The following is a 26,474-nucleotide window of genomic DNA, read 5'->3' as shown; positions in this document are numbered from 1 at the left end:
GGAAAGCCGGGCATCGAGTGTGGGGATTGGGGAGAAATGGATTTCTTTGTGGGGAGCCTATCAAGGAATGTAGAAGAGAGGAGAGACCAATGGGGAATGGGCACAGAGGTGTAGGTGATGGGGGGAACCACAGGGAGCGGGGGATGGAGAAAACAACATTTTAAACCAAAAGAAAACTCCACAAATGTCATCAGTACTGGGGGGGAAAGGGTAAATAAAAATCCTGTACTTTTCCTGGGATTTGAAATTTGTGCAGAGTTTCCACCAGCATTCTATTCTCTTTCCTTTATTTTATTTTATTTTTCCACTTTTTGTTTTTAAGTCCGTCCTGGTTAACGCCCACTTACCAAGAAAATGGCATTTCCTCCTTTAGTAGGTAAGGTATGAAGAGAAGGGAAAAGTTGGGCAATATAAGTGAATCATTAGATTGACAAAAAATGCAAGAGAGAGAGAGAGAGAAAGAGAGAGAGAGAGAAAGAACGAGGAGAGAAGAGAAATAAAAAAACAAAACCACCCTCGTCTCCTAAAGGCCTTCCAACAAGCAACCACGGAACGCGGACCTTGGTCTGCACAGCCCTCTCTCCAGGCAGGCTGAGCACAAAGGGGATTCCATAGGGCTTTCCCTAAAATGAGGCCCCCATGCCTTGCTGCAAATGGCGAGGTGGGTTGTACTCTGAGATCGACATCTTGGAGCCTGATGGCATTATGGAAACTTGCCAACCCTTGGGTGTTTCGGTGGCCCAACGCAGGACCCATATCGGGATCTTGAAAACAGCCATCTTCACCCAGGCTCCAACCACACAACCCATTGGCTTTGGTTATGCTACACCCATAACCTGCTGACAACACCCTGTTTCTGCCACTTCTGCCCTGGCCCCACCCTTACCTCGAACATTCCATCCTGCCTCTGTTCCTAGCCAATCAGATTCCTCTAGGAAGTGGAGCCTGGTGGTTCTGATGCCAGTGGGGCAATGAATCCCCTCCGGGTTGTAGTCCAAGCTTTCAAGGAGCTGTGCAAGGTGCCGAACCTATTTTGGGAAATGGTTTCAGCACCTTGGAAAGCTCCTTGGAAGTTCAAGCTAATTCACTGCCCCTACTGACATTGGAGCCCCAAGACTTCACTGCCTCTAGGTCAGGGCAGGGCCCCTTTGGCCTGCCACATGATTCTGGACTACAGCACCCACCAGCCGTAACAACTGGCCATGCTTGGCTGGGTCTGGTGGGAGCAGAATTCCAGCAACATCTGGCGGGTCGCAGATTTCCAACTCCAACTCAAAGGTAACACACCAAACCCGTTGGGTTCTGTTTGGGTTGCAACTGCTTCTGTTCTTGCTGAAATTTGTTGCTGAAATTCAATGTTGCAAACCCTTTGAGTACCCAAGAATGAATGCCTCATCCCAGTTCCCTGCTGGGGAACATTCCAGAATCTGGTGGAATGCAGGAACCTGCCCGGACACCAGGGAAGAGGCCATTTCCCCTTCAGTATTGTCTAGTATCATCAACTCAGCAATTCTCCCAAGTTCTTTGGCAAACAGAGATGGTTCCCCATCACCTGGCTGCCACTTAATCTTGTTTCTGCTGGAGGTGACAGGAACTGACCCTGGGGCCTTCAGCTGTCCTAGGGATCAATGCCCCTCCCACAAGTACAAAAATAAATTCTGTGGTACCTCAGAATACAATTCTGTCAGCCGAGGCAAAACACTGATATATTGGGAGATGTTTGGCTCATAAATTGTCTACAGAACAGGCATATATCAGTTTTGTACCAGTGCAACCATCATGGCTTCCCCCCCAAAATCCTGGGAATTATAGTTTATGAGATTCTGGCGCTCTAGCTTAGGGGTGAAGAGCCTTGTGGGGTAGGTAGGGATGGCCTTCAGTTTCTTTATTGTTTTGGAAAGTGTGAATTTGCTCGATTCAGCTTTAAATGTGAACTGAATCAAGGTTCTCCTCCACCCAAGGGGTATGTAGAGACACATCTACCAATGCAACGCCTTAAAGCGCATTCCAGATTGTGCATCGGCACAATTGTGCGCTGAAACCTGCTGGATCAGTTGTACAAGCGAGTCTAGTTCCCCCACAGCACTACAATGCCCAGGGTTCCTTGGGAAGAGAAAATTGCTGTTCCAGTTTAAATTTTCCCCTCAAAGACTGCTACAGGGGTGAGACTGTGCTGGGACCATCAAGGGACAAGTTTTTCCACCTGCTTTGCCCCCCCCCCTGCTCTTAGTGACATTTTTCTGGGGACTGTCCTTTACCAGGAAGATGAATGCTTTTGGTTTGTAGCTGTTGTTGCTTTCTAGAAATGCTAGGATTTTGTTGGCTTGAATTTTTCTAAATTGTGTTGTTTTTATTTGTATTTTGTATTTGTACTTTTCTATTTGTGCGTACGCCACCTTGGGGGCCTTTTTGGCCAAAAGGTGGCCTAGAAATAAACCATAACATAACATAACAAATACATATCTGCAATGCATCATCTGCAGTGTTTGAAATATTTGAGTAGCATAATGTCAGATCCCAGCCGGGGAAGTCCTCACTGGGAGAGTCCTCATCAGAGGATGATCAGGAGGATCCAACCTTCCAGCCCTGGGTCAGGCTCCATCTGGAGGTGAGGAGTCAGGGTCCTGCGATGAGGCCATCTGTCCCAGGGTGGGTTTGGCCTCTGACATCAAGAGTCCCAAGACCAAGGGAGAGATGTCCCCTCAAATGCTAGCTGGAGACCTGGTCGGTCTGGAGAAGTGCCTGACTGCAGGCAAATTCTTCTTGAGAGTAGAGGTCCCCTCAGGAGTAAAGTTCTGGCTGAAAGTGGTTGATAGGAGTCAGCGGAAGTCGAGGGTGTGGTTCCACCAGCTCCAGCTCAAAAACCTCTAGGCTGGAACAGCTGCTGAAGAAATATCTATGCACTAGCCCTGTTTCTTGATTGCCATACCTGACCATGGGCTACCTCGGACCTGCTTCTTGACTTGCCCTTGTTCTGCCTTGCCCACAGACTGCCTGGACTCTCACATTTGGATGGCTGCGATCTTGCCTGCTGCCTGACCCCTTTGTTATGGACTCTGACTTTGGACTGGCCCTGGGTACTGCCTTGGCATTGCCCATGTAGGTGTTGCTGCTGGGAAGTCTCTTGCTACCTCAGGAGCCTAGTGAGAACTCAGGACACATCCAGCTGGGGCCCAGTTGTCAATGCGGAGTTCCTACCTGTGGCTTTGACATGGCAACAGAAGGGTGCCTCCACTGTGCAACCTCTTGAGTTGAGAGCTGGTGACTTTAGCTGAGTCTAATCCATCCTGACGCTGTGTTCTAGACTACACCTGGCTGTTGGAGGAGGAGGAGTCCAAAAACATTGGGAATGCCACAGATTTCCCATCCCTTACCTAAACCATGCCTTCCCTAACCTGGTGCCCTTCAGATGGTGTTGGACTCCAGCTCTTGCCACCCCTGACCATTGGCCATGCTGTTTGGGGCTGAGGGTACTCCAAAATATCTGGAAGGCATCAGGTTGGGGAAGACAGCCCTCACCCCAGAGAAAAGGAAGTCATGCCCTTCTTAAGACATAGCATAAGGGGATGTTTAGTCCTGAGAAGAGAAGACTAAGGGGAGATATGATAGCACTGTTCAAGTGCTTCAAAGGTTGGCACACAGAGGAGGGCCAGGCTCTCTTCCTGATCATCCCAGAGTGCAGGATGCAGAGCAATGGGCTCAAGCTACAGGAAGCCAGATTTTGGCTGAACATCAGGAAAAAACTTCCTAACTGTTAGAGCAGTACAACTATAGAACCCAAGACCTAGGGAGGTGGTGGGCTTTCCAGCACTGGAGGCATTCAACAGGCAGCTGGACAGCCACCTGTTGGGGATGCTTTAAGTTGGATTCATGCATTGAGCAGGGGGTTGGCCTTATATATCCCTTCCAACTCCACTATTTTATGATTGTATGATAATTAGCAATGATGCTGGTATAATGGGTTTCATTTCACTCTCAGTTATCAGCAGGATGACATTTCCCATGGCATGAGATTATGGGGATCAGATGTAGTGAAAAATGGTACCTTCCTCCCAGCAATATTTTAGAGCTGCTTGAATAACATGGGCTTCCTAGATGAGTAGCTTGTAAATATGTTTCATTTTTTTTAGCTGGGTGATCCATCCGTTTGCCTAAGAAAGGTTGATTCCATTACATTCTTCCTATGAAAAAGCTCTGGAACTGCAAATCCACCTATTTTAGGAGGGGGAAGTGTATTTGAGAAGTAGTGGTATTGGCAACAAAATGTTGCAGCATGGAGTGCTCCTGTTCAAGTGTTCAAGCCATCCATCCAGCCATGCCTTCTTTCAGGATACTCCATTCCACTCTCCCTCCAACTGTCACTCAGCATTCTGCAGCTACTGAGCATGCTCAATCCTCATTGGGCTGTTTTTTTGAGGGGGACTTGCCTCCTTATGTCACCCCTCCGTAAATATTTTTAGCTAATTCTGCAAACCTGGCCTCTCCCCCCACCCCCCCGCCAGCAGCCCCACTTTGGCTCTGGAGTCAGGTCCATCACTCACTACTCGCAATCACTATTAGGATAACACAAGACAAGGAAAGTCTGGGCTCACGCCAGGATTTCAGAGGCTGAGCTATTTCCAGCAGGGTTTCCTCTCCACCCGCTGACATTTAAGCCACCCCATTTTTCTTTGGCCTGCTTTTCAAAGCTCAGTTTGTGGTTGGTTGGGTGGCAGTAGCTTCCATGATGTACTGCCTTCAAGTCATTTCCAACTTATGGCGACCCTACGAAGAGGGTTTTCATGAGGCTGAGAGGCAGTGACTGGCCCAAGGTCACCCAGTGTGCTTCATGGCTATGTAGGGATTCAAACCGTGGTCTCCCAGGTCGTAGTCCAACACCTTAACCACTACGTCAGCTGGTATAGCTGAGTGGGGAGGACAGCCTGGCTGGGAGTCCAGAGTCTGTGAGTTCAAATCCCTGCTTGTGTCTCCTGGGTGTCAAGGGCCAGCTAAAGATCACCCCACAGCAAGTGGCTCAGGGGTGACGTGCCCTGCCACCTATGCAGCCGTGGGCAAGCTGCAGAGTTCCAAGGAGCCCAGTTGCCCCCCAGCGGGCAGTTGCGGACAAGGAAGAGGCTGGCTTGTGCAGCTGTGGCAAGCTGAGCAGGCCCTAGCCAGCTGGGGAGGACTAGCCTCAGAGGGAGGCAATGGTAAACCCCCTCTGGATACCGCTTACCATGAACACCCTATTCGTAGGGTCGCCATAAGTGGGGATCGACTTGAAGGCAGGCCATCCAGCTTCCATGAGCTGATGTAGAGAACCTCAGTGGCTCATCTGTTGAAATTCATTCTACAGAGGCAGCCATGTTAAGCTGCTACAGCAGGGGCGCGGACCTTTAGAATCCTGGGGGCCACATTCCTTTCTTTCAAACCTTCTGGGGTCCACATGCCAGCAGTTGGAAGGCAAGAGGCAAAAGTGGGTGGAGAAAGGAATGCAAATGTTCCCTTTGCACAGTAGGCTAGTTTCTACACACACTCCTCATTATCCTTCATCCAGGGAGCCCAGAGGCATTATCAGAGTTTAAGGACACATTTCAGCCAGGCAAAGGCACTTGGAGGGTTTGCGTGAAAAAATCCTTGCCATCACTAGGTTGGGCTGGGAAATATGCCTGCCTGAAACACTGGAAAGCTATGGCCAGTCAGTGTTAACAGTACTGAGCTAGATGGAACAATGTTCTGACTTGCTCTAAGGCAGTTTCCTATGACATCCATACTGAAGACTCAGGTGCCCTGGGAAAGCCACATTTCCCAGGACCCCTAGCAGTTGGGAAGGAGCTGAAGCACCATTCAAAGTGCCAGTGATGGAGGTTGGAGGTTTAATCCATCCATCCATCCATCCATCCATCCATCCCTCCATCCACAGCTAAATGCCCCTTGCTGCAAACACTTATCCTTTCCTGTACTACGATAATTAACCCACTCAGTGTCAGAATAAGTTAGAACATTTCAGAAAAGGCTATCCATACCCTCCATCCAAACTGTGAAGGGTACAAAAAAAAGAGGACTTTGGCAAATGCTAGCCCTTATGTCTGAGAAGGTAAGCATGGTAGAGGGTGGGCAATCCCTGGAGAAATCTCAAAGGCCGGATGTAAGGGTGCAAAATATTTTGGGGGAGGGGTGACACAGACTGGGGGAGGGGCTTCGTGTCCCACTATCTCCCTAACTGTTGACATGATTAGCAAGAAATTGTAATCCTGTGCACACTTACTTGGGAGCAAGTTCCACTGAACTCAGCCCCCGCCACTAAACATGCAGAGGATCATGCTGCACCTTATGCAAAATCTGCAAATATATATTGAAAATTATATTCCCATAATGTAGACCCAACGCACAGAATTCAAAATGTCCTTGCCACTGAACTTTGTGTGTGCTGTTTCAAATGCATGTGCATGCAAGAGTGAGTGCTCTTGTTATTTTCCTTCAAAGGGGGGGGAAGCTCTCTTTCTCCCCTTACATATTTTATCAGAATAGATCTCACCAATCTAACAGACTGAACTTGCATCCTCCAATATTAATCTGGTGAAAACCGCAAGGCCGGTCTTGAATTTGCAAAACCTCACCTTGTCACATCCACCATGGCATCCTCTCCGCTGCTAAACATCGCTAAATACTGTTCCCTGCCTCCTACGCAACTTTAGAGCTGTGTGCAAATGGCCTCTTGAAATTTGGCACTCTGCTCATGGGCAGAGAAATCCAGGATGGTGGTGGTTACCACTTCGTCAAATTTCTCCAGCAGGAGGAGAAATCCTCTAAATGTTTCTTGGCCTTGAGGCTCACTCTGAGTAGAAGCACAACTTTTTTTTCTGTTGTGGCTTTAACTTCCCACCCTGAAGGTTGTGCTGCTGCTGCAAGGAGCAAAAGCAGTAGCAACTGTGTGTTTCCCCCTCTGTGAAAAATGGCAGCTGATTTTGGGCTGCTTTCTGGGGGGGGGGAACAACTTCTCTGACATTTTCAGGAGGGGGGAAGAGAGCCTTACTCTACTTCCTGCCAGCCACACTTCCCAGAATGCCTTGGGTGCGATATTAGGTCATTCCTGGAATTTGGGGTGGGCAAGACACTATGCGGTGAGTTTTCATTGTGAGCGGAGGGGGGGGGAAGGAGAACTGTTAGCCAGCTCATGAGGTTAAGTAATGGAAACAGGAACCCCTCCTGAAAATGCCAGAAAAACATCTTCTCCGTGATTTTTCATGAAGGCTTCATGGCACCCAACAAATGCTCAAAAAAATTTCTTTAAAAATCCCAGCATAGGACAGAAATACCCACAGCCTCCTGTTTCCTGACCCTTGTAGAGTCCAGCAAAGTTCTTATCACGTGGATTTTATACCCTGGCATGAAACATGTGCAAAACTTTTGTGAATCCCGAGATCACCTTCCAATAGCAAGGGTTGCAAATGAACACTCTAAAGATTTGTCATTTGCCTTTCAGATACCGCCCACCGCCCTGGCACAGCTGGGTCAATTTGCGAGGGATTTGATGCTGCTTGTGGCCAGGGCGTGAGAGCTTCTGGGGCTCTGTCTAGATTCAATCAGTGGCCAGTCTGCCCATTCAAAGCATGCCGAATTCAATCTGAAGAGAGTTAGCAATCCTTCTAGAGATACATATACCTACCAGTGAGAGACCCTACGGAGGCTTCAGCATGAATAAGAAAACAAAAGGAAATCAGTATTTCGGTCTAAAATGTTAACATTTCCAGCCCCTCCCACCAAAGCACCTAGCAGCATTATCACCATGGCTTTAGAGATAAACTTTGACGGTAGCCCCTTATTGGAGGTTGGGGCAGTGATGGTGGGAACAAAAGGGGCTGATCCATGCCAGGAAGGGTGGAAGGAAGGTCAGATCTATGGTCTTCCACATGCGAGGCTAAAGAGCCAGTGTGGTGTGATGGAACCTTTTCCCAACCTTTGGGTCTCCAGATCTTGCTGGGCTAGAACTCCCATCAGCCGCAGCCAGCATGGCCAATGTAGTCCAGCAACATCTGGGGACCCAAAGCTTGGGGAAGGCTGGTGTATTGGTTAGAGCAGCCTTTCCCAACCAGTGTGCCTCCAGATGCTGTTGGACCACAACTCCCATCAGCCTCAGCCAGCATTGCCAATGGTCAGGAAAGATGTGAACTGTTGTCCAACAACATCTGGAGGCACACTGGTTGGGAAAGGCTGGGTTAGAGTGTCGGGCAAGGATCTGGGACGGACCAGGGTTCAAATCCCTGTGCTGCTGTGAAGCTCTCTGGGTAACCTTGGGCCAGTCACTGTCTGTTAGCCTAGCCTGCATCCCAGGGGTATTTTGAGGTTCATATGGGGAGGGCGAGAAGCATGTTTGTGCATCACCCTGAGGCCCTTGGAGGAAAGGCAGGATCGAAATGGAATAAAGAAACCCCAATGTTGTTTTCTTTGGGAAGACCTGACTGTTTGGTTCATGTTCCTGGCTAAACTGGTCTATCTTGGTCAAGTAGCAATGGCCGAAAGGATCAAGAAGTGATGGGCAGATCACCCCCCCCAAATTATGGATGAACTAGCTGGATGTCCACCCAGAGTCAATCATCAAGCTGCCCTCACCCAAGTCCCAAAGTTTGTTACAAATGGGCTGGACTTCAAATCCCTTTCATGGCTCCAGTCATCCCTTTTCTGGCATGGATAGGGGACCCTATGGGACATATGGCCAGAGACTGTAAAGCAGCGATCCCAAATGTCCCTTTTGAGCCTGATTCGACATACTTCTTTGGACAGGTTTTTGATTATTTTGTTCTTTGCTGAAAATAGTTTGCAGAGTCCCCTGTGTCTGTATCTGAATGCATCTGCTCTCTATAGATTTAGAGCACTATGATGCTACTTTAACAGTCATGGCTTCCCGCAAAGAATCCTTGTGAAAGGTGCTGAGAGTTGTTAGGAGACCCTTATTCCCTTCACAGAGCGACAATTCCCAGAGTTCCTTGGGAAGAGGGACTAACTGTTTAAAACACTCTGGAAATTATACCTCTGTGAAGGGAACCAGGAGTCTTTTAACAACTCTCAGCACCCTTAACAAACCATAGTTCCTGGGATTTTGCGTATGTATGGGGATTTTACCGCTGTTTAAAGCAATATGATACTGCTTTACATGTATAAGGCAGATGGGGCCCAAATGGCAGAACTGCCCAGTGAGGAGGAGGATCTTTGGGACTGAATGTTATGGGGGAGGGGACCACCAGCCCAGCAGTTTCCTTACCCAAATCCTCTTTATTCTAGGGAATAACATGTTAAGGAGGGAGCAGCAGGCACAGGTGACACGTGAAAAGCTTTCACTGAAACACAATTGTGAGCTGGGTTAAAAGGCCTTGTTTTTGGAGAATCCTCAACTGTGGCTAGCACTGGCGGCTGGTGGGTCCATCTCAGTTAGTCAGTGGAATCTGCCCCGGGTTTTAATCCTGAGATGTCCAAGATGCTGAACCCATAGATTTCAGCACCATGGACAAGTCCTTGAAAGAAGCAGTCTTCAGAACCATGGACAGCTCCTGGGAAGCTTCGTGGGTTTCAGCCCCATGGACAGCTCCATCAAAGTTCAGACCAGAGCCCAGAGCACATTCTACTGCTCCACTGAGTTGGACCCACCAGCCACCCTGGGGGGCTAGGAAATGGGGTGTCCAAGTGCACTTTATTGGAAGAAGATATAAAAAGTGAACCCCCACATCTCTACAATGTCTGTCATTGCCAGCCCAGCATGGCCATGGTGCTCAGGGGATGATGGGAGTTGTAGGGTGACCAAAGGATGGGAACAGCTGTTTTCCACAGGGCAAGAGTAAAGCTCTACCTGCCCTTAGCGGAGTCCCACTTGTGTTTCTGCATGAGTTTATGCTTTGAGTTGGATTCCTGCACTGAGCAGGCCATTGACTTTGATAGCCTTATAGCCCCTTCCAATTCTACTAATGATTCTGTAATTCTGTGAGTCGCTGTTCTGGGCCTGCTCCCTCTGAGAGCTGGGCATTCTGTTGCGTCTTTGCTTTGGGGGAGTTTGAATGGTATCAGGTGCAGCGATGAATGGGAAATGGCCTGCCCCCTTGTGGAGGCTGCATCAGAGGAGGCCAGGCAAGAACAGAGGCCCAGAAAAATACATGGCGAAATGATTTGCACCCACGCCCCCAGAGGTGGCAGATTGGAATAAGGTGGAGCCACCCTCCAGATGGGTGCTTCGGGGGCGGGGCTTTCATTATTTCATTTATGTCTTGTTTGCAAGACATTTCTCTCATTTTGCATGCTAAGGGAAGGGCTGCCGCAACAGACACACACATCAGTGGAAGTCAATCTTGGGGGCCAGCCCCAGAGTATGTAATGCAAACCATCACTAGCCTCTGCCTGATATATAATTGTCACGTATAAACATTAATTTTAAACATCTTTTCACTTCCCTTGAAATCCCTACATTTTTTTAAAAAAAACTGCAGATAAACTTGACCACTGTAAAGGGCACAATCTTTTTCACACCCTCTGCAGAACTAATAACTGCCCATGTCAAACCAGAGAAAGGGAAATCTCAGTTGTCTGGAGAGTCCCTTTGCTTAGCAATTTTTCTATGGTGATACCTCAGTGGCTTGGCTTATTTAGCCAGCTGTATTAAATAATAATAATAATAATAATAATAATAATAATAAAATACCACACAAAGGAAATCGAATCAGTTGGATACGATTGTACCATTTATGGAAATAGACGCAAGATCGCAGAGCGAAAAACACACAGAAATGCATTCTAACAACAGAACAAATTGTTTCTTTAAAAATAAATAAATATATTTACATGGGGGAGAAAAATAAAAGAATAGAAGCATGACTTTGTAGCTAATTGAAAAAAATTAAAATACAATAAAGATTGTACAGAGTCACTGAAAAGAACAAGCGTCAAGAGAGCGAGAGGGAGAGAGAGAGGGATATAAATATATATATATATATAAAGATAGAATGACATTTAATCATACTACGGTGCTTTTCAACAGGCTGATCTGCAGAAGTGAACGTGCGGAGGGAGATAAATACCTACCTTCTGATTGGTCAGGAATGCAATAATAAAAAAACAGAAATAATGATCTCCACATTTGGAGGACAGACTGAGGAAAAGACAATGACTCTTTAGTAACGTGCTCCAGACCCCTTTGCTTAATACACCTCGCTTTGCTTTGAGCGCACTTTGGATTTCAGGATCGCCTCCGTCGGTTGGGGCAGGCGACTTTTCCTTTCTTTTAAAATATGCCCGTAGTTGTCGAAAGAGCAGCGGCGATTGGTAAATAGAACATTTTTTTAAAAAAAAGTCTCTCCGTAACATTTGATATTTTTAAAAGGGAAAAAAAAGAAGAATTCCCAAGGAGCATGCAAGAAGGCAGCTTGATGGAAGGCAGAAAATGTCAAGATTTGGGGTTGGGTGGATGGGGTCTGCTTGTATTGGGATAGGCTAGATGTGGCACCATCAAAAGAGGGAGAAATTGTAAAGTGTGTACATGAGAGAGAGTGAAAAAGAGAGGGGGGAGCTGAGAGAGAGAGAGAGAGAGAGAGAACTTTAAAAGAAGCCAAGTGGCATGGAAATATGACATGAAAATTGAAATGGTGTCTTTAAAAGGGAAGTCAACTTCATTTGAGTTTGATTCTACACAGGGCTAGCTCAAGACATTTTGAGAAGCACATGGGACCCTCCCATCCCTCAAAATCAAGGTGTATAGTGTACCCAAGGCCAGCTGACTTATTTGGCTGCCTGAGACAGAAACCCCCAGTAGCTCCCCTCTTTGTCCCTGGCAGTAAAAATACAATTAAGAATATATTAAACAACCTAGCCATTTCATGACACCCCAAACCTGCCTCGCTCTGCCTAGTGGTAGGGCCGGCCCTGATCTTGTTTCCTTCACTTCCCCTGCATCCCAGTGTGTAGCGTTTATTTCCCAAAGCAGATGGGATTGTTTGATGATGAAGTTCTCAAGGGAAAAAAACCCCTACACTCAACTTTAAAACAACAACAACAAAACATCACTTTCAGTTCAGCTCATTCCACAATGGCTACAAGCTATAGTGGCTGATACTACCTTGAGTATCGGAGGCTGAATGCTACTTGCTGGGAATCACAGGTGAGCAGAGTGCTGTTGGGCTCAGGTCCTGTTTGTGGGCTTCCCAGAAGAGGCAACTGGTCAACCACAGTGAGAACAGGATACCAGATTAAATGGGCCTTTGGTCTGAATGAGCAGGGCTTGTCTTATGTTCACATGTTCTAATAACCACAAGCTACACAGAGGCCCTCTTAGACTGCCTCTGGCCTTCTCTCTGATACTTCCTAGTCAAGTCTTAGCATGCCTCCATGTCTGTCCTTCTAACTTCACACACTCAAGGCTGAAAAAGACATGCAATCTGGGATTGGATCGCCCAGCTTCTAGCCCTGATGGCTATAGTGGAGACCGGCAGCTCCGATGCCAATGGGGCAGCAAATCCACTCCAGGTTTTAGTCCCAACTTTCAAGGAGCTGTATTTTGGGAATAGGTTTCAGCACTGTGGACAGCTCCTTGGAAGTTCAGATTGAAACTCAGAGCCGATTTGCTACCCAGCTCACAGCAGAGCCACTTAACTCCACTGCCTTCAGGTTCCACATGCCTCTGAATCCCAGTCAATGTGGAAGAACAGCCCAGCCTGGGTCTGATGGGAGTTGTAGTCCAAAACATCTGGAGGGTACCAGGCTGATAGAGGCTGTTCTAGGTGATATAGGTAAGGTAAATGTCATAACCGACACCATCTTACAACAGCAGTTGCATGTTGTCTCCCACACAAGAGGAAAGGCCTCCTCTTAGTTCAGGAATGGGGGACCCATGTCTCTTCAGGTGTTGCTGAACTACAGCGCCCATCAGTCCTGGCTGCTGGTCGTGCTGGCTGCCAGGATTGATGGGAATTGTAGTCCAGCAACATCTGAAGGGCCACAGGATAGCCACTCCTGATTTACATCTGCTTGCCATCTGCACTTACAAATTAATTGCAGGCAACTTTTTATTTATTTATTTATATCCCACCATTCCTCCCAGAAAGAGCCCAGGGCGACAAACAAAACACTGAAAACACTATATATATTAGAACAAACACACATTAAAACATCACATCTTAAAAATTTCTTTTAAAAAAAGAAGCAGCTTTAAAAACATCTTTAAAAAAAGCAATTCCAGCACAGACAAGCTGGGATAAGGTCTCTACTTAAAAGGCTTGTTGAAAGAGGAAAGTTAATCTAGCTAGTTGATCAATAAGATGTTGCAGCCTCTGTAAATCAATAATAATAAATATAACAATTCCAATAGCCAATTTGCCTGATTGTTTCATTATTTCCTGTTCAGGCAATCAATCAAATCAATCAATTTTTGTTGTTGCTTTCATTTGGGCCATCTCAGCCCACTGCCTTCCATCCGAGAACTACCTGGGGAAATTGAGCGTTTTGCTTTTTGCTTTGATTCGGATAAAAAAAATCTACACAGTTACCTTCCCTTTTAAATGTGAAATTTAAACAGACGATGGAGTTCAACGGTTGTAAAGAACTAAAGAAAGATGTCTGTGCATTTCCTAATTGGCCAAGAGGGCTCCACATTAACACACACACAAGAAAAAGGATAATAACAGAAGAAATAATGTTTATGTTCTAGATCTACACGACAACAATGGAAGAAAAAAAGGAGGGTGAGAGATAAAGTTTTTGCATTTCTGCCCATTACAAAAAGGGAAGAAACTAGAAAGGAATCCAGGAATCCAAAAGGGGGATATCCCATTCGCCCTTCCCATATCTGCCTTTCCACTGAACAAGAAACAGAACTTTTATATTACCACATTTCAAACGGGGAGCTAAAAAAAAACACAGATCGGGGTTAAAAAAAATTTTTTTTTTAAAGTTGCACAGGAGAGCATGAGCCGCAATTGACAACCAAAGGAATGTGTGTTTACCTGAGTATTGTTCGAGGGAAACAGACACACAGGAAGTTGGGAGAAAAGCTGGCTCTTTTCTCCATCTTTGGAAGTGTGAAAAGATATTCTGCCAGCATTTCCCAAACTTCTGTGAGCTGAAACACACTGTTTGATTGAGCTTTAGAATGTGTGAGAGTAAGTTCAGAAGAAAGCGCATCTCTGATGTCTCTGTGCGAGTCACTGTTCCGGGTGTGGTCTCACTGAGGACAGGGAAAACTTGCCAAAGGTTCCAATCACAGATGATGCAAAGACTGTTACCTGCCCTCAGCAAAGGCTGGTTGGAAAGATGCAAGCCCAGAGCTGTGACTGACTCACATAGAGTTGGACAGAATGAGCCACCCCCCATTGGAGGCAAGACCAGAACAGTGACTCACAGAGAGAGGCAGGCAGCCTCTGCAATGGACTCCCTGGCGCTTTCCACACTCTCTCACAGTGCCCAGTGTGGCATCTGTGGATCAGTCCACTTTGTGTCTGCACCCCTCCTCATGATGTCGTCGGACTATGGCTCTCATCAGCCCCAGCTACAATGGCCAATGGTCATGGGGTGATGGGGGCTCACGTCTGGCAACATCTAGAGGGCTTCAGGTTACCTCACTTTTGCTTTAATGCCGCCTCTTTTTTTGACTTGGGGAGAGGAGATGGGAAGACAGGTTCACGTAAAAACAGAGATGGATCGTGGAATAAACAAACTGCGGTGGTTTTGTGATGTAGAAAAGAAAGGGGAACTAACACAGGGATGGTGATGATGATGTGCATATATTTCATTTTTGTTTTAAACAAGAAGAGAGGACACTAGAGAGATGAGATGGGGACAAAGCTACAACTGAGAAAATGAAAGGAATAAACCATGGGGGAGTGGACTGGCCTCATAGGAATGTGCTAGAATTCTGCCCACTTCAGGTTTGGCACCGAATTTCTCACTAATTCGCTTATACTCAATGGTTGATCTGATTTTAATGCAACGAATTTCCATGACTATTTTTGAAAATGGCCATTTTTTTAAAAAAAATCCACCTCTAAAATATCAATTGCAAGAAGGGCAATTTATCATTATTTCATTCCATAATAACTAAATTTCCTTCAAAATAATCAATATTTTTAAATGAAATATCGATATTTTGAAATATCAGTATTTCCTTTAAAATATCTCTATTAATAACTATATTTTTCCGAGTTGAAAAAAAATGCATGGATTGGTAAAAACAGCGGCTAGCGGAAAAAGAATGAAGCTGAATCGATGCCAGCCTGTTAGGTCATCAGAATGCTTTCGAACTGGCACCGACCAACAGATCCCATCTCATTGGCCTAATGAACTCTCTTCGGAGGACTGTACCATGAATCTCTTACTTTCAAGATGCTCCGGAATCTGGGGGTAAACGTACAAGGGTGGGCAGACAGCTTTTTGGGTGGAGGGTGTAGAAGACGAGAGATCATCCTAAAGGTGAATGCTCAGATTGACAGGACCCACCCTGTTCTGAGGGCTTATTGCATGCCCCTCGTCACATGAAGGTCTCAGGGCCCTAGATATCTCAGCCACAGTTTGCTACCTCACCCTACATCAGTTTCGGGGACAGCGTAGTGGGATAGACAAAGGAAGAGGACTCCACTGTCATCCTCAGGTTGGGGAGGTGTTCAGACTCTTCCCGTGTAGAGCCAGGCCCACCGACAGCACCACCAACTTCGCAGCCTAAGCCAGGTAGGAAGGGTAAGCTTTGGACAGGCCAGAGGAAGATTGTCACAACTGGCTCCCACAGGCTGCAGGAGAGAAACTGGAGGAGGGAGCCTGTTGCTAGGCCCTACTTGAAGAAAGCCCAGCCATAAAGAAGGGTGTGTCTGACAGGACTGGGGTACACCCTGGAGGCAGGCATTGCGAGGGCAGCAGCGGCCTGTAACCCTAGCTGGAATTGATAGCGGGTGGGGATGGAATGATCTGTCAACTTTGGTTCTCTTTGATACTTGGCTCCCAGACTGTTTCAAATCTCAAACAAGTTTTGAATTACACCCAGGAATAAAATAAAAGGAGCAGAAGGGTCCTCTCCATTTCTGTCCTCTCAGTTTCCTATTTTTCCAGTCTGAAAGCCGCTTCTCCCAATTTCGACAGCAATTTGCTTTTTATTTTTTTAATAAAACCCTCATCAAAATTCTTCAGCCTTTTCATGTGAGCTTCTCAGAATAGACACATTATGGTATGCCATTTCAACCGATGGACACATTTTTTTTTTTTTGGCAAACAATTTCTCCTCATGTATGCTGTTTTCATCAAGATATTCATGTTTAGGCACACTGTCCCCTAATACCCGCAGAACTGCATCACAAAATTTGGGTAAGTGCAAATGTCGAAGGCAGCTCTTTGGCTTTCATGTTGTTTCAGAAAGTGCAAGTTTGGTAAATTCAGCTTTAATTGTGAATGGAATCAAATCCCTCCCTCATTCCTAATTAAAATGCAAAGTGAATTAATTTCTCTTCTGCTGCCCTTCCGGTATGTTGTGCCATCATAAAACCAAGCCACTAAGGCAACGCTTCCTAAACATATGAACAGAGGAAGTTGCTTTAGTGTACTGAGTCTCTGCTCCAGTGAGCTCAGTATTCACACTGGCTGGTAGCAGCTCCCCAGGTTCTCAGGCAGAGATCTTTCGCACCCCTACCCGGAGACGTCAGGGACTGAACCTGGGACTGTCTTCCTGTGCTTTACCACTGAGCTGCAACCTGTCCCTGTCCTCCCACTGCTGACCCATGGGTAACAATTAAAAATGGCACCTGGCACCAGTGGGGATCATGATCTTTGCCAGGACCACAAACAGGCGAGAAAAGGTGGTGATAAAAATGAGGGTGGGTTGGTGGAGACGTATTGAAACCTTTGGCATACACACCCACATCTTTTGAGCTGAAAACATTTGCCAGTGAACTTCTGTCTCAGCCCTAAATGTCATCACAATCTCAGAAAAGTGCTTCATGGACTCTCTTCTCCCTACAGTTGTATGGAGTGGCTCAAATGTAGCCTATTAGCCTGCGATGAGAAGGGAGAGAGGCAGAGTAGGAGGAAAGGAGAGAGCATTTAGAGACGTCTTCCCCCAGCATGGTGACCGCCAGATGTTGCTGGATTCCATCTCCCATCATCCCTAATGGTTGGCCATGCTGGCTGGAGCTGAAGGGAGTCCGGCAACACCTGGAAGGCCTCAGATTGAGAAAGGCTAGTTCTGATGTCAGTGAGGCAGTGAATCCACTCCAGGTTTCTTTCAAGGAACTGTCCAAGGTGATAACTCCTAGTCCCCAAACTAGGCTCAGCACCTTGGACAGCTCTCAGTCAAGGTGAACTTAGTTTGGGAATAGGTTTCAGAACCTTGGACAGCTCCTTGACAGTGTGGACTAAGACCCAGAGCAGATTCAGTGCCCCCCAACATTGGAGCCACCAGTCTCTACTAGCTGCTCTCAGTCAAGGTGAACCTAGGTTTCAGCACCTTGGACAGCTCCTCAAAAGTTCTGACGAAAACCCAGAGTGGATTCACTGCCCCACTGACACTGGAGCTATCAGTCAAAGTGAACCTAATTTTGGAACAGGTTTCAGAACCACCAGTGCCCATTGTGACGCTTGGTCATCTGTCATGCTTTGAGCAAAATGTCTAAAAGAGGGAAGGGAGGGGAGAATGGGGCAGGCTGATCCAGAGAGGAGGGATGGGGTGGGGTGGGTGGATCGAACCATGATAAAACCAAACAACAACAACACATTCATACCTCCTGTTTTTTCTCTGAGAGGAGACCATGGCTATGGCGGCCATTCTGGGCACTGCCCTTGTGCCCGTTTTGGTGAGGTGTGGCTGAGCGGCTATGGCCAGTACAGGAAGAGGATGGGCTCTGGCTGGATCGGTGGCTGATGGCCTTCTGGCCATCCTCTCTGTACTTGGGGCTCGGTCTGTAGACAAACAGGAGGTCAGAGTGTTGGTCGGCAGTAGTTACATAGTTTTCATTACTACAGAGGTAAAGTCATACTTCCTGAAGCAGCCATGTGGCTGGCATTCAGGAGCCATCACTACCTAACTGAGAAGAAAAACAGGAAGAGAAGGGAGGAAGGGGAATAGCAAAGCCTGAAAAAGCAACATACTCTTTAGAGGAGGAATCAGCAGTGGGAAGAACAGAATGCTTTTCTGTCTCTCACCCCTCCTAGTTGAGGTCACTTGTAACATGTGTTGGTGCTTTTCTCCCAACACATAAGGCCCCTGGGGATTGCACATGCTACTGGGTGCTCTTCAGGGTTGGCTCCCAAGTTGTTGTCGGAATGCAAATCCCACCATCCTTGACCGTTGTCTGGGGATGATGGGAGTTGCAGCCTAACAACATCTCATCTGGGGACCAAAGGCTGAAGAAAACTCTGCTGGATGAAGTCTGCAGTAGACATTTGTGGGAGATGGACCTTCCATAAGATGGGAAGAGGACTGACCCATCATTGGTACTCCTCAATGCTTCCATTTTGCTGTTGCCAGTCTCCTCTGGCGGAGCAAGACAGCAGCTCACTGTGAAACATGGGAAGAAGACCTTGCCCCCTCTAAAGAGGGTGGTTCCCATCTCTGGAACATAGGCGAGTTGCTTGTTCTACATGGGTTGCGCTTCCTCTAAAGGAGAAGGTGCGTAGCTTGGATACATCCTTGTCGTTAGAAGATAAAGTGACCTTGGGTGCTAGGAGTGCCTTTTATCTGGTACACCAGCTATGACCACATCTGGATTGGGATAACTTGGCCAGTGTAGCCCATGCATTGGTAACCTCGAGACTTGATTACTGCAATGAGCTCTATATGGGGCTGCCCTTGGACCTCATCTGGAAGCCCCAGCTGATGCAAAATGCAGTGACCAGAGTGCTGATGGAGGCACATGGCCAACAACATGTGACACCTTTCCTAAAACATCTGCACTGGCTGCCCATCTATTACCTGGCCAGGCTCAAGGCTCTTATGGTGATATATAAAGCCCTGAACAACTTGGGTCCAGGATATCTTAAGGGCTGCCTGAGCCCTTATATCCAAGCTTGATCCCTGAGATCACCCTGAGGGGCACTCAGTTCTAAACTCAGAACTAGTAGTCCAGATCAGCTTTATTTTATTTATTACTGGGGCCTGTTAAGTTTGATCTAGCACTGCACTCATTATGTAAAGTTGAGATTATTTTTCACTGTAATTCTGAACTGATTATCACGTTTTTATAAGATATTGATTTTTTCTGGTTTGAATTTATCAGCATGATCTGTAAAAAAAGGTGTGTTTTGCTTGCTTCAAATGTTATATATTATTTGATGATACATTGCATGGTGAACTGCTCTGGCCACTGTTCCCAGTGGGAGGGTGGGTGGGAGACAGTGCCATGTAGTGGCTAGAGTGTTGGAGTGGGAGCTGGGAGACCAGGGTTCAAATCCCCACTCAGCCATGATGCTCACTGGGTGACCTTTGGCCAGTCTCTGTCTCTCAGCCTAACCTACCTCACAGGGTTGTTGTGAGGATAAAATCAGGAGGAGAAGAACCACGTTTGTGTGCCACCTTGAGCTCCTTGGAGGAAAGGTGGGATATTAATGAAATAAATAAATAAGCCACATGTAAATAAAATTCAACTTAAATCTCTCTTGACCCCACGTTTCAGTTCACCAGAGTCTACCTCTAATAAGTCAACCATGGTCCATCATGTCCAACCTGACAAAATGCCCAGGAATCAAAGGTGGTATTCAGTGTTGATCCTACTCAGAGTAGACTCACTGAAGTTAATGGGCATGGTGAACTTAGGTGTATTAATTGCAATGGGTCAACTCTGAGCAGTGGAGTCTGGTGGCTCCATGCCACTGAGGCAATGGAATCCACTCTGGGTTTTAGTCCAAACTTTCAAGGAGCTGTCCAAGGTGCAGAACCATGTGAGACCATGTTTCAGCAACTTGGACAGTTCTTTGAAAGTATGGACTAACACCCAGAGCGGATTCCATTGCCTCACTGACACAGGGCCATCAGCTGCCAATGATTATGAGTAGAACTTAGCTGAATACAATACCAAGCATTTTTAAAATCACAAAAGTTGCCAGCTCTAGGTCAGAAAAGGGCAATAATTTCATTCGCAGGACAAAATTGCATGCAACAGGGAGGCAAGGTAGCCTTTAGAGATGCAGCATCTGAGAGATTTTCAGATGCTGCTTGATATTTATTTCTTTAGAAGTATTATCAAATACTTGATCAAAGACCTCTCCAAGCGGTGGACAAACAAAATGGTAGATAAATCCCCAAAACTATATATATAAAACAAATATACATAAAAGCATCATAACCAAAATCAAATCAATTTTTTAAAACAAATCTAGGTAGCTGCATCATATGGCCAGGTACTACCGGGTACTTCCTATTGGGGAGTAGCTTCCAGTACCTTGGACAGCTCCTTGAAAGCTTGGTCTGAAACCCAGAGTGGATTCCACTGCCCCACTGACATGGACCCACTGGCCACCACTGCTGGGCAGGCTGGCCAAAGGTTTTCAGCAGGCATCTGAAACAATATAGCGAGGATGCTTGCCTAAAGTCAAGAGGCAGGGAGTTCCAAAGTACAGGCACTGTCACAGTAAAGGACTGACTCCTCACATGGACAGCATGTGGCACTTGTACATGTTGTGTAGATTGAAGTAGGCATGTTTGGGACCAGATGATCCCTGAAGGAAAATAACAACCTGACCCTTTTCATAAGCCTTCCTCCAGCTGTCTCTCTCCCCTAAACCTGAGGCCAGAGCAGGCACCAGCACAGCCTACCTGCTTGTCGATTTGCAGTTGCTGTAATCTGAGGAGAGGGAGGCACTCCGAGAACTGCAGCTGCTATGTCTGTGAGACCGCCAGGCAGATGACTCGCTGTGTGACCTGGGAGAGGATGGGAAGAAGCAGAGGCGTGAGGCAGAAACCTGCACTCAGAAAGCCTGGCACAAGAGGATTTCTTGGCCCCCATTCATGATGCCTGACCGTGATTGACAGCCAGAAACTCAAGCGCAGGGAGGAACCAATTGGTGCAAGCTGGAGAGGTGCTGAAACTAGACCCAGGCCCTTGGATGCTGAGCCTAACCTTGTCAGCCAGGAGCCGGCTGGGTCACTGGTCCTGAAAGCACTGCACTGGCTGCCAGTGAGCTACCAGTGAATCCAGTTCAAGAAGTTAGTACCAGCTTTCAAATGGCTTGGGGCTCAAGTACCTAAAAGAGAGCCTTCCCCAGTATCAACCACCTCAGGCCCTACAATTGGCAGGCAAGGCCTTGTTGGTGGTGCCACCACCGAGCGGTTGGCAATGACCGATGACAAGGCCATTTCAGTGGTGGCTTCTCATTTGTGGAATGCCCTCTCCGTTGAGATGCTTCAGTCTCCCACATTAATATTCCGGAGGAATTTAAAATTATTCCTGTTTACTCAGGCCTTTGAGGGTTAAAACAGACTGTCCCAGGCATAAATAAATAATGATTTTTAAAAACATTGTTACATTTACATTGAAATGAATGTAAGTTACATATGTTACATAAGACTACATCTGCACTACACATTTAAAGCAGTGTTATACCATTTTAGACAGTCACGGCCTCCCCCAAAGGACCCTGGGAACTGTAGTTTGTTAAGGGTGCTGACAGTTGTTAACAGACCCCCCCTCACAGAGCTACAGTTCTCAGAGTGGTTTAACAGTCAGTCCCTCTTCTGAGGGAACTCAGGCAAGGCATTCCTGCTTAGGAGCAGAGCTTGGAAAAGGTACTTTTTTGAACTAAAGCTCCAATCAGCCCAATCCAGTGGCCATGCTGGCTGGGGCTGATGGGAGTTGTAGTTCAAAAAAAGTAACTTTTCCAAGCTCTGCTTAGGAGGAATGCTTTTCTCAGATGAGGCATTCCTCCTTTTCTCTCATTCATAGGAAGGAGTGCTTCTTCTGTGGAGGCCTTCATCATCTCCAATGTTTATAAGTACATCTGTTTCTGCATGTATACAACACACAAACACACACCATTAAATCTGCTGAACTAGCACAACATCCTTTTACATTGATCAATTTTTCAAAAAATCAGTTTATCTCACTGATTAATCGACTTAACATTGCAGCCGTAAAAAGATAAAAAAAGTCTGATAGATAATTGTTAAAGAAGTTAAGGCTGCCCTCCTCTCCATGCTTACCAGAAGTAAGCCCATTCAGTTCAGTGGGATTTACTTCTGAGTAGCCTTCCTTGGCTAGCGCTGTAAAACAAATGCAAAAGACAACTTGCCCCTGGACTATCCTTTCATGAAGAAGGGTTACTACAATTGAGATGAAGCTACAACCAATCCGATGCCTCGTTTTTGCTCCCTCCCAGCATCATTCATCATCTGAATGTGCTTTACTGTGTTAGGTGGCAGGCTCAGGGCCCATGAAAGGTTGCCAGTGCCACTCTGCCTGGCCCGTTGCCCACACTAAGCCTCTGGCCAAGCTGGTTTATCACCCTGCCATTTTGAACACCTGATTATTCCATACTGAAAAGAAAAGATAAATTATCATTCGCTGCTACTTTAGTGACTGTCAATACAGTGTGTCACCACCAATGCACAATTTATGCCCCCATCCAGTGGCGGTGGCTGGCTCCATGTCTGTGGGGCAGTGGAATCCGCTTCGGGTTTTAGCCAGAATGTTCAAGCAGCTGTCCAAGGTGCTGAACCTAAATTTGGGGGACGTGGGTGGGTTTCAGCACCTTGGACAGCTCCTTGACTGCTCAGACTAAAAGGCGGCGCGGATTCCACTGCCCCACGGACATGGAGCCCCCAGCCACCATTGCCTCCAGCACCCCGCCTACTTAACATTCTGTGAAGCTGGTCTGGCTGAGATCCTCACCTTTTTCTACCTGTGTGTTTCTCTTTTCTTTTGCTCTTGAGACTTCTGGACCTATAAGACAACAGAAAACTGAATGCACAGGAAAAGAGAGGGGGAAAGAGACCACATGGGGGCGCCGTAGGCTGAAATACCAGCACTGTGTCCCTGCCTTCCTTCCAGAATATTCCATCTGTACCTTCTGGAATGGCTTCGCCCAGAGGTACCCCTACTTAGGGTGCTGGGGGGTCACACTTTGGGCCTCCTTATCAGGCTCTCTGCTCCAGGGGAAGGAGCTGGCGTCTCAGTGGATGGGAGCCCACAGGCAAAGGGGTAGGCTATTTCCCGACTGGCTTGAAAGCATTTGCAACTAGTGGCCATCTCACTGTGTCCGTCAGGTCCCCAAAGCACAGGGAGGTATCCCCCATCAGGGCCCATTATGGGCTACCACCAGGCACTACTAGGCTTCATCCGCACCTCGCCAGGCCCCACCCCCTGATCTGTAAATTCAGATCTGCTTCCTGCATCAAAATGAGTGGGGAGGCTGTGGCAAGTGAGGAGAGAGCCACATGTGTGTTTGTGCGTGCCTAGAAAGATGTCAAAAGAAATGTGGTCTTTGGTCACAAGAGGGCAGTGCATAGTTTGCCTTGCCGGTCATGGCTGGGATGAGGTATTTGGGGGAAGTAAGGAGCATGGAGGTGGCACTGGGGGAGCAGGGGGGGGGAATCCACACCATTAACCCTCACCTGTGCCTCCGCTTCTTACGAGAGCCAGACGCAGACCTGACGAAAAGGAAGTCAAAGAGAGGGAAGGAAAGGAGAGAGAGACGTTGGTTGAGATGGTCAAAGAGGAACCAAACCTCACAACTATCTCTTTGCCTGCATAAGAGCCATGCCTATCCTACAGCCCATCACCCTGTAGAATGTGGTGTCTGTGTTTGTGTGTAGACACTGGAAAGGTGGGCCTTTCCTGGTCAAGGTCTCCAGGGAGAGCTTATGGCGTCCCAAGAGGGTGCTCATTTCCTTTCTCCCATATATTGAATTTTGGGACAAAGCTCTTCTGAACAATGTTGGCTCAGTTAACACTCAAGGAAACTGCAGTTAGTAGGGATGGGAAGATCTGTCCGTTTCGGTTCTCCCAGTCTCTTGTTTTTCCAATCTTAAAGTCAGTGCTCCACTTTTCCGCAGCAGTTTGCGATGATTATTATTTTTTGAAAATCCTCATGAAAATTCTCCAGCATTTTAGGCATTTTTGTGGGCAGTTCTGACTGATGTACACATTTCTGCAAGACATTTCTCGTTGTATCATGCCTTTTTTGAATTATTTTCACTCTGATATATATATTAATTAATTAATTAATTATACTTGAAGCTCTCTGGGCGGTTTACAGTAACTATTGAACTATATTCATTTTTATGCCTACTTTCCCCTAATATATGCATCTGTGTGAACATTGTTTGGTTGGCAAAGTGTATCGCAGAATTCAAATGAGTCCAAATTTCGAAGGATGGCTGTGTTTCGGTTCTCAGACCGTTTCAGAAAGTGTGGATTGGATAGATTCAGCTTGAAATGCGAACTGAATCAAATTTCTCACCCATCCCTAATGGTTACCACCGAAGTATGGTTTCTCCTGCTAACGGGAGATTGTCTAGTAGATGTGACAGAGAGAGACAAAAACAAAAAAAGCTGCAGTGTGCCGAATAGTGGACCATCTGGCTCAGTACTGTCTACACTGACCGGCAGCATCTCTCCAGGGTTTCCGGCAAGAACCCTATCTGGAGATGCCACTGGGGGCTGAACTTGGGACTTCCTGCGTGCCAGGCAGGAGCTCAGCCACTGAGCCACAAGGGCTATGCACTGGATTCAGCTGAGGAGGCCTGAGCCATATTGGGAATATTCAGAGCTGTTTGGGCCTCGGGTTGAGACCAGCCCCAGATCTCTACAGTTGGGGTTGGGTGGCCCAGAGTGACCTGGGAACATTGGGACAGGGCATCGGATAGGTGTGCACAGGAATAAGGAGAAGCCAAGAAAAGGAGGCACCTCTTTGCAGGAAAAGGTAGGTGCCTTTCCCACCTGGCCTCTCCTGTTTCTTGGTGGGCCTCCCCTTCTCCCTCCCCCCACCCTGAAGCAGCACCACACAGGATCCAAGCCCTGTGCGGTGCCCGTTGCCACTTTTTTTGCGAGCTGGATCCCTGCAGGCAGAGAAGCTGCTGACCAAGGAGGAGCACCCAGGCTGCTCATTTACGGGTGGCTTCCCCGCAGGCAGAGAAGCTGCTCACAAAGGAGCAGCACCCCGCAGGACGGAATCCTCCCGTTTACCAACAAATGGCTGGTTTGCAGGCAGCTTCCCTGCATGTAGAAAAGCTGCTCACAAAGGAGCAGGGACTGGCACTGCGCAGGATAATAGGATTTCACTCTGTGGGGGTGCTAATTGCACCTTTCCTTTCCCTGCCCCCTTCCGAATCATATCTTTAAACCCTTTTAAAAGTTAAAAATTAAAATATGGTTGACAAAATCCATAGTCCCGGCCCCCAAATTGCTTTGAGGATGGATCTGGGGTGGGGCCTGTGATCCCCTGGTCAGGGCAGGGTAGACTGGCCCTCCCTGGGGCCCAGAGATCAGGCCCCTCGAGCCACAGCCCTTCCCGATGAGGAACAAATCAGAATGGGAGGCCTGTCCGCCGCCAAACTCCTTACCTATCTCTCCGGTGTTTTTTACCCGCCTTTTTCTTCTTCTCCTTCCGGACCGGGGAAGAGCTCTCCCCACTGTGAAGCACAAATGAGCCTCTGGTTAGTCAGGAGGGGATGGGTGGCCCCGGCAGAGCCGGTCACCACGAACAGATGCCACACGGGAGTCAGAAGAGCCTGGCTGCTGGATCAAGCCAGAGGGGACCCTTCTACTGCACCCTCCTGTTCTCCCACAGGGGCCATCAAGGCCGGATGAGAAGTCCACAGGCTGGACATGTGAGCAATGGCAGCGCTCCCCACTTGTGAGCCCCCAGCAACAGACAGCTCTTGTCAAATGTAGGATATAAGAATATAGAGCGACAGAATCTGGGAGCTGATGGTGGAAGCTCTCTGGCTCCTGCCTTTCCTCTAGCCACTCAGAGCCCAGGAAAGGTGGGGAAGAGGCTGCCCCGACAAACCAGAGCTTGGAAAAGTTACTTTTTTTGACTACAACTCCCACCAGCCCCAGCCAGCATGGCCACTGGATTGGGCTGATGGGAGCTGTAGTTCAAAATAGTAACTTTTCCAAGCTCTGCGACAAACACCAGTTGCTGGGAACTCGCCGGAGGGAAGAGCACGCTCTTTGCACTCAGGTCCTGCTTGCGGGTTCCCATTGGGGCATCTGTGAGAACAGGATGCTGGACTAGATGGACCGCTGGCCTGATCCGGCAGACACTTTGTAGGTTCTTAGCCATTCTCTCAGGCCCTTGATGGTTCTGTCAGGAGCCGACGACTTGTACGCTCTCCGGCTTGAAGATTCCCATCTCTGTGCGTACGTGTGAAAGAGAAACAAGACCTTGCAAGGTCTTTGCATCAGGGGCAAAAATCTTTGCATCAGGGGCAAAAGCCTCAGGCAGTAGAGGACGATCCATCAGGGAAAACAGGACACAGCGCCACCAACCTCACCATCTGCCTCCTGACATACAGCTGGGGGTGGGACTGAGTGTGGCAGCCTCCTCTT

General features: G+C 47.5%; 1 protein-coding gene across 1 annotated transcript in view; it reads right to left on the bottom strand.

Annotated features, from left to right (window-relative positions):
- Positions 1-26,474, bottom strand: part of SRRM3 (serine/arginine repetitive matrix 3) — an 85,804-nt gene that overhangs the window by 8,971 nt on the left and 50,359 nt on the right. The window contains exons 7-12 of the mRNA XM_061604737.1: positions 25,484-25,552; positions 23,534-23,569; positions 22,812-22,862; positions 20,741-20,845; positions 17,712-17,889; positions 12,103-12,105 (exon numbers count right to left, since the gene is read on the bottom strand). Of these exons, the coding sequence (XP_061460721.1) occupies positions 12,103-12,105; positions 17,712-17,889; positions 20,741-20,845; positions 22,812-22,862; positions 23,534-23,569; positions 25,484-25,552 (442 nt within the window). The remainder of the gene's footprint in view (positions 1-12,102; positions 12,106-17,711; positions 17,890-20,740; positions 20,846-22,811; positions 22,863-23,533; positions 23,570-25,483; positions 25,553-26,474) is intronic.

Source organism: Rhineura floridana, chromosome 21, assembly GCF_030035675.1.
Source record: "Rhineura floridana isolate rRhiFlo1 chromosome 21, rRhiFlo1.hap2, whole genome shotgun sequence".
NCBI classification, from domain to species: Eukaryota; Metazoa; Chordata; class Lepidosauria; order Squamata; family Rhineuridae; genus Rhineura; species Rhineura floridana.
This window is presented reverse-complemented; position numbering and strand designations above follow the sequence as displayed.